Source organism: Egretta garzetta, unplaced genomic scaffold (genome assembly GCF_000687185.1).
Source record: "Egretta garzetta isolate BGI_Z169 unplaced genomic scaffold, ASM68718v1 scaffold1251, whole genome shotgun sequence".
Lineage (NCBI taxonomy): Eukaryota > Metazoa > Chordata > Aves > Pelecaniformes > Ardeidae > Egretta > Egretta garzetta.
The window spans coordinates 13318-21929 of NW_009258567.1; the positions used below are offsets into that span (position 1 = coordinate 13318).

An 8612-nucleotide genomic window follows, 5' to 3' on the forward strand; every position below is an offset into this window, starting at 1 on the left:
CAGCACTTGCACTTTTTAAACACCGGGCGCCCGTCCCCTGCGCTGCGTTACAGGGACTAACCTGTTCTATCAGGCATGTCTGGTGCAGCAGGCTCGCAATCCTCCAGCTCTCTGGCATCAATTGAAAGCGCATCCAAACCTTCGCTGAGCGAGTCCACGGACTCCGTGTCATGGGCGCAGCCGTTGACATGGAAACCGTTAATTCCACCTTTCTCCGAGTTTGCCGACTGCTCCTCTTCAGTGGACACCAATTTACTGGGGTCTGGGAGGCCAGGGCTCGATTCAGCTTGCGGTTTCGGTTTGGTCTTCTTCTTCTTGTTCTAAGGATTAGGTATCCACACACCACAAAGGGGGAGAGAAAAAAAAAAACCACATTAAGCTTAATTCCTAAAGGGAAAATTAAGCTTCTGCTTACTGGCTGAAAGTAGCTGAATTAAACGCTTCTTCAGCCAGCCTGGCTGCTGATCCTATTAACAGTAGGAGGGATTTGGTCAACAATGAGGACAGATATAGAGGCATTAATACGTTATCCTCCCCGCTGGCGTGCCAGCAAGAGGGAGGCACTGGTTATCAGATGAAGGCTGCGTAACTGCGGGGCAACAAGCAGAGGTTTGTGGCCATAACCCACGGCACCAGCTGGGTGGCTTTTGGGGGTGCTCGCTGCCGGGGTGCTCTGCAAGACCTTGCTCTGCTAAAACTTCCCACAGTTCCCAACATCGGGCTATTCAGTCACATTCCCCCCTCCCCTCCCCTTTTCATGCTGGTGCTTTTCAGGTATTCAGAGTAGCCCTTTTGAATAATTATGATTTTATCCTTGTCCTGGTGGATTTAGACATTATAATATCAAGTACTGAAACTTGCAAATCTTTACTTAACCCTTTCACAGAGGTCTGAGCGAAGAACCAGGCCAAACACTACGTGACAAAGAAATATATTTCCACAGAGCTCAGCATTAAATGCAACTGCTCGGCTCCAAAGGTTACCGATGAAAAATGGAACGGCACGACTATCTGAACAGTGAATTACAGAGCTCTGTCGAAATAAATGGACCCGATAAAGATTTACTTCAGTGTGGGGCTGCGTGTGCGGAGGAGGGGTCCTGTAGAGGGTCAGCAGAACGAAGGCGACCGTAAGGGCCAGGAAGTCCAGACCCCTTTTTTCAGGTGCTACCTTTGGCACAATGTGTCCGACAACTAAATTAAATGCAAACGTGGCGAGAAGATGATGGTTACAACTTGCACTGAAGTAAATCATGGCCCTGAACAGCGAGGGGCCTGGTAACCCAGGGATCATCTCCATGTGGCAGTTCTGCTAACAGCAATAGACACGTTTGCTCCTTGGTTTCTTTTCCCACAAGGAATGCCTGCTGTTCTCTGTGGTCTGAACCCTCAAATTAAGAAGATAAATGCCTTAGCGAAGCGTATTTCAGAAGTGTTACCTTTTTTTTGCCTGTTACAGTCCATTCTTTCAGTACTTCACTGGCATTACCTGAAACAAAATGCAGTAATGAGCAGCGGACAAGGCACCCGCTCCGGTTCTTTCCCAGTCACGTGGAAGCGCCTCCATGCCTGGAGCCGGCTCTAATGCTTCCTAATGCTAAGTTTCAATTCTCTTGGTTGATGTAAATAGAAGAATTGGGTTTGGTTTTGCTTTGGGAACACACTGCTGAACGGGACTACTCCCTTACGCTACAGCACCAGCTCTTTTCAGGGGAAAAAAATAAAATAAAATAAAAAAAAAAAAAATCTTCTCTTTGGCACTGTGGTACTAAAGGTTTAGGTGCTGGGAACCCTGCTGGAACATGTTGTGAACTCAAAGGTTGCGTGCAGGTCAGATATCCGCCGGCCTTCCCTCCCCACAGACGCCGGCTGTCGGGCAGCCCACGGTCTGAGGAATAGCTGTCATACCTTCCGCGGGCCAGAGGCAAAGCGCGGTTGTCAGCGATGGCCAGCACGGCAGTAAGAGCTGCGAAGTGACAGGCACTGTCACCGGCAACAGCCTGGTTTTCCCAAGGTCAGAAAATCCATCTAACGCAGCACACCAGCCGGGCCCAAGAGAAGATTTGCGAGCCAGGTTTCAAAGTACAAACAGCAGCTATCGAAGCTGGGGACATCCCCATTTTGTACACACGCACAAGTTTCTGTGAGTGAGCATCAACCCGCCTTTACCTAAGGAGCTATCAAATGCTTGTCTCTGCCTTGACCCCTTGTTGAGCAAACACCAACTAAAAATTGGGAAGGGAATCATCCGTGAGTTATCTTTGTGGGCAGAGTCTGCCCGGATGCACGGAGAAGCTACGTGAGCTGCCTGGTGAGCTTCCTGCACGCAGCCCTCGTGGCACAGAGGCTACTGCTGCTTCCGACAGAGGCCCACACACACGGCACGCGCGAGTGACGAAGCCGCACACCCCGCCCGGCACCCAGTAGCCCTTACCTTCCATGAAGGCTTGCACCGTTTTGTCCACGCAGTTGTCAAAATGCTGCAGGACGAGGACAATCTCGTTGTTGCTCCTGTTGGGGACTATTGCACGCACCGCGCTGATCTGGAGGGGAGGAAACGGGGTGAGACGTAAATGGTTTGCTTCATCCCACACGGAGCCTACAGCAACCCTCCCGCCAGCAGCCTGGAAAACCATAACCGATGGCTTCCTTATAAAACTTTAATGCGCCAGGACAATTTAGCCTGAATAAAATTTTGCTTTTGACAGAGCTGCGGTTCGCTCCCAGACAGAAAGATATTTCATCTCGGAGAGGAGATGAAGACACGGCACTCGGGAGCTCTTCCGCGGCACGTGGTGAGTTGAAGTCTCAGAAGACGCATTTACCTTCTCCTTCATGTTTTCAAAGGTTCCTCCCTGGGCCATCACAGTATTGGACTGCACATCAAAAATAAACCCAGACGGATCTGCAAAGAGAAAGGAGGGGGAAGCTCTCTTCAGAACAACAGGCACCGGGAGACATTTAGAAAGACACGAAGCAAGAGGTCAGCTCCGAGCTGTTACTTTGCTAAGGAGAAAATTGAAATCCTACAAACGTATGGCGTTCGCTGGCAAGTTCCGTACCATGGTTAGCAGAGGATTTTTACCTGCGTGGGAGTAAAACGTGTGCTATTCCAGCCTCGTGTAAGGACCAGATTAGCCCAGGTAAGCCCAGCTGCATCGGGGTTGCCACGGAACTCAAGCAGCTGATTCACTCCTCAGCTCTGGGTCAGTTTAAACCAACCATGCATGGATCAAAACCCCAAGCCAAAAAAAAAAAACCCAAAAAAACCCACCCCACAAGCCTCAAGAGGGCTGGTGTGAAGGAGACAACTGCAGAAGTGGACCAGACCAGACCAGTACTGCTCCTCCATTTCCATATTAATCTTCTACTGAGCCCAGCAATGAAGAGTTAACAGAAGCGCTAGAGCCTTCCAGCAGTGTGGTTACCAATTTCCTCCACCTGGAGATACAAATGGCAAGCAGACTGATAAATGGGCTTGAACATCCAGCAGCTTGCGTTCCCTGCCAGCTATAATCTCCAAGGTAATGCTTAAATGTTCCAAAAGAGACCCATAATCGAGGCAGCCATCACCAACAGGTTTGCTCCCTGCCAGCGAGCAAAGGTCACATAAATCTGCAGGCCCTGCCGTTTCACCGGGAGACCCTTACGAGTGCATGGTATCACAAATTCGCGCTCAATTTTCCTGCCAAAGGTCTGAGCAGGCCGAATTTTAGGTTTGCTACAGAGAAAGGGGTGGGGGTGTTCACAGAGGTGCTTCGCTGCGCCCAGGACATACTTCAAGGCGGTCTTTTAGCCGCATTTGGTCTCGGGAAGAACACGTGTCCCCAGGCAGGGGCCGAGGCAGGACCCTGGAGGCTTTAAGCGCTCCTCTTCATCGCCAACCCCCGCCCAGGGAGCTCGCACGCACGGGGCCACGGGCGTTTGCCCTAGGAGGGCCTTCGCTTGCATGTGCTTCGACACCTCCAGCCCCGCAGAGTCGGGGATGTTCGAGGCCATCGGTTCTTCCGCAAAGCTTCTCAGGGGGGTTTCTACAGCCGCCGCCAGCCGGTGGCTTCGGGGGACGGGACGCTTTCGGCAGGCCAGGGCGCTCTGTGGGGATGCTCGCCCGGTCCCTGCCCTTTCTGCTTTAGCTCAGCTGATATTCCGAGCTGCTGATTCATGTTCTTTCCCTCACCTCCTCTAAATAACTCGTACGCGATTTTGAGACACACCATTGACTTCCGCGGTTCCCAGACATTGATGTAGCATTTAAACTGAGATGCCTCCAAATACGGTGACAGAATTGTGAACATGATGGAAAGGTCAGCCTCTTATTAAGGCTACAGATGAACGGTTAAATTCTTCCTCGCGCCGTCCTCACCCGTTTCAGCCCCATGAGCGAGATTTGCCCAAGTTTCCCAAGCTCACAGAAGTTCATGTTACCAACTTTCTAGTCCTTAATCTTGTAAATGGCTTTCAGACTCCCATCGCCGAATGAGAATTAGCAATCTTTTTTCAAAGTCTTCATTGCAGAGCAGCCACCAAGGACCCAGGTGCCAGGAAAGATGAAGTTCAGCTCCCCCATGCAGCACATTTTCAGCTACTCAATCCCATCCCTTTCCCACATCTCCATTCGTGCTCGGCCTTACAGGGGACTGGGCCTGTCGGCACCTTGCTCCGAGCCGCTCCTCCAGCTTCCAGTCGCTGCGCTACGGCCCAAAGCCCTCCTGGTGTTAAAGTGTTTATCATGCAAAAATTATGCAACGGAGACTACGCCGTATCCATTCGATATCGCCCTTGAGCGCTCTCAAGCATCATTAAAAGGGCTGCTGGCACTCGGGTCTCTTGTGACAGTGGGCATTTGCAAGAAGGGACAGAATTTAAAATGCTTGCGCCCGCACGGACAGAAGTCTGGCGGCCACCAGCGACTCCACGACTTTGGAATTAACATCCTAGTGGGAAAGGAAAGCTCCTTCCCAAAGCCGGGGCTCAGACTGTGCATGTCATGTCTGACATGACGGGCCCGTCAGACGCTCAGCCCGCTCTCCCTTGCATTCAAACACGCACCGTGCAGCGCTGCCCTGTTGATTCGATGTGATAAACCCCGGAGACGACGCCAACGGCCTTAACGGCTTCTCTGTTCATAACCGCGTCCTCCAGAAGAACGGGGTGGTAAGAAATCATTCATCCCAAACCATTCACTTCTGTGTTTCCGAGCTATTCACTGGACTAGCCCCGCAGGATCTCTTAAACAGAAACACTAACGAGGCCGGGAAGAACCCACCCTACCAAATACCAACCCACTCCTCCCGTAACTCCTCTCATTAGTCCTTTCAGTAGGGAACACGTGCAAGAATTAAAACTCCAGACCTAACAAAAGCCTGCTGGGCTTCCTGGGACACACGAAATAAAACAGCTTTGTACCCGACACCTCGAGGGCGTCACAACAGGGGCCACCATTTCCCCCTTGAGCCGAGCCCTGCCTGACTTTTGAGCTGCTGCAGGCAACCGTTTCATCAGGAGAGACAGAGAAGGAATAAAAGCACCGGCCCGCCAGCCATCCAGGCTTCGTCCCCACCAGTGTCCCGGAGCGCACTTCAGGGACGCGTACAGGGAGATCACACGTACGCATTTAGCGCCTCCGAACCCACCCAGCACCTCATCCCCCCCACGCCCGCGTGCCAGCTCATGGAAGGTTTGCACAGTAAAACAGCGTCTTTAAAAATAAAATAAATCATGCCTCAAACGCCAGGTTCACCCTTGTGCCCCAGCCAGGACACTCGCAGGCGGGCGGCTTGGGGGAACCGGACAGCGTGTACACTTAAAGCTCAGCGAAATCAGGATTCAGTTAAACCGTGAAACATTTATAGAGTCGGTGGCTTTTCAGGTCAATGGCAACCGCGCCGGCTCTCCCAGGGATCGGGCGGGAGACCTGGGCTAATGCGAAATAAAACGCTCTTAAAGAAACGGCACCGCGCTGCTCGCTCAGAGCGTCTCCAATTTGCTCTAATTACCAACATCGTCAGCAGCCCGGGCGCTGGGAGAACCGGGCGATGGCTGCGCCCAGGACTGCAGAGGTGATGGGGCAGGAATTAATGCGTCTTCCCAGGACGGAGCAAAGAAGCCAGGATATCGTTATTCTGCCAGTCTGCGCTTGCGGTCACATCGAAGTTCCCACAAATACGGGAGGGGGGGGGGAATAATGAGGATTTCCACCAAAGTGTGGGAGCTTTCGGGGCGCCCCAGGCACCAGGCGTGGCGCTGGAGGCAAACAGGCCGCCGCGGGCTGCGTTTCGCGTCTCACGCGACGCGTTTTTCCTTACAAATTATATCAATGCACCCGCTGGTGGGTTGGTTTTTTTTTTTCTTGTAAGAACAGTCCTGGCTAACAGGCAGCAGAGGTACCAACGCTAAGCTCTCTCCCCACAAATTAGAGAGAAGCGAGGGCTAAACTGGGCTTCGAATCGATATTCCTGGGTTTGCTGCTGCCGAGACAACATTTCATTGAATTTTCATCAGGAAAATACACAGAAACGCCAACTTTCTCCATGATCCGAGGGGGAAGAGCATCGCTACCACGCACCACCCCAAGCCCTCCCCTTCCCCAAAATACTCTGGGGGGATTTGAGGGGGGTCTGTTGGGTGATCAAGCCATCCTCATTCGGTTTCTGTCCCCGCTTGCCACCCGGGCGCATTCCCAGGTGAGCGAATTCCAAGCTTCCAGATGCATTGCCCCCCCCCAGCCGATCAGACGCTTCCATGATCATTCGATCCCAGCAACGCAGGCCACCTTCCCAACATACGGCCATACTCATTTAAGGTCTTGGAAGAGTGGGGGGGGGAAGAAATTAAATATGGAATAAAAATGAACTTGCAAATCAACTAAAAGATGCCCAAAGTTACGCTGCTAAAACCAGGTACTACCTCTGCCCGACCCAAAAAGCGGGTATTTTTTGCCACGAAGGCAAAGGGACTCGTACGGACGCTGCCACTTCCCCTCGGGCGGACGAGCGGGGAAGTGAGGCAATCGGCTTTCAGTGGAGCGAAGCCCAACGGAGCCGTTAAGGTAATTCAGACTGCTGGACACCGTCTTCCCCCTCCCGTCTAATTTCCATTTACACATAAAAAAAAATAATAATTAAATTAAATTAAACCTGCGCGCTTCCAAGAGCGCCACGCTCGGCGGCGACGCAGCTGAAGCTCCCGTGAATTCCTGACATCACCCGCGGCCCCGTAGCGCACCCGAGCTCAGGCGCGAGCCAGGATCCGATTTATCGGGTTGCAGAACGCACGCCCGGCCTTCGCCTTTCTGCATTCCCAACACAACTCACAGCACGCGCTGCCCTGCAGCGTAACTCCGCAATCTCCCGGTTTGCCGATTCGGCCAGAAGTTATCCGGATGCAGACCGAGCAAAGAGCTTGCAACCACCCCAATAGCAAAACCCGGGTTTCCGCGGAGCCGTATCCCCTCTGTTAATCAAAGCATGAGCTTAAAATGAATTTTCTCCCCCGTTTGGGGTTTTTGTCAAGGCTTCACACCGCTCCAGCCGGACCCAGTGACCGCTGCCAGAGACCTTTTGCCTTTACCAAATTCACGCAGGAGAGTTTTCCATCAATTCAAATGGCTCCTTCCCGTATCCAGATGAGCAGGAACCCGAGTGCTCTTTTATTCAGGAACCTGGCATGCCTAAAACCGTGGCTGATGTCCAATGGAAGTGAGATTTATGTGATTGCTTTGTATCTTGGGGTCACCAGTCATTCCTGAGCCTGGTGGCTGCTTTCACTCCAATCAATTAATTGCGTCGGAAGGGGGGATGAGAGGGAGTGCGTGCACATGCTTCGTGTTGGGGGAAAAAAAAACAGAAGCACCAAGAATCCATGATCACTTCAGACAGTAGCAAACCAACAAACCTGCTAGGCTCTGGGGAAGGATTTATTCAGAGATCTGGCATCACCGAGGCTGCCTTTCCTTGGAAATTCTAAATTACCCCTTACAGAATACACTGAAGCTGAAACAAGCCACCCAGCAGAACCCAGACACACGTGGACACGCACACTGGGATCCTGAATGGGGACAACTGCGTGACTGGTTCAGAGGCCAAGCGGTTTTCTCCTCAGCACAGACCTTTGGAGTAAGGAGTTATTTACAGGCACTAATGTTCAGGAGTAGCACGTGATTCTGTGCCCACACTTTGCATATACATTTTTGCAACACTTAAAAATACCCTTCCGAGTAGCTCAGATGTTTGCTCTGTTCTGCAGCCCTTGGAAGTACAAACAGGTGGGCTTCTGATTCGGTTTCAGAACTGCTGTGTTATCAAAAATAGCTCCATCTCGCTCCCTCCCTCTCGATGTGTCACACCAGCCCTTTGTTACGCTGCACAAGGGGCTTTGTTTTGCCTCCAGGAAGAAAGAGGAACTGGAAAGACGTTCCTTACCTGGCCAAGGTACACTCCTTTACCGAGGACTGGAAAATATTTGCAGACTACATTAACATTCTAGAGCAGCAGCAAAGTAGTAATTGAAAATTCAATCACAGTCCAAACAGGACAGGGCACAGCCAGAAGAGTCTGCAGCTTTAACTCTCACCTTCCCTTACGTCCACATTGCCACCGCAGCGCGGACCGGAGA

General features: G+C 51.9%; 1 protein-coding gene across 1 annotated transcript in view; it reads right to left on the reverse strand.

Annotated features, from left to right (window-relative positions):
- SPATS2 (spermatogenesis associated serine rich 2) overlaps window positions 1-8612 on the reverse strand; it is a 21299-nt gene that overhangs the window by 9190 nt on the left and 3497 nt on the right. The window contains exons 3-6 of the mRNA XM_035903396.1: window positions 2825-2904; window positions 2434-2542; window positions 1439-1488; window positions 62-320 (exon numbers count right to left, since the gene is read on the reverse strand). Coding sequence (XP_035759289.1) covers window positions 62-320; window positions 1439-1488; window positions 2434-2542; window positions 2825-2904 — 498 coding nt within the window. The remainder of the gene's footprint in view (window positions 1-61; window positions 321-1438; window positions 1489-2433; window positions 2543-2824; window positions 2905-8612) is intronic.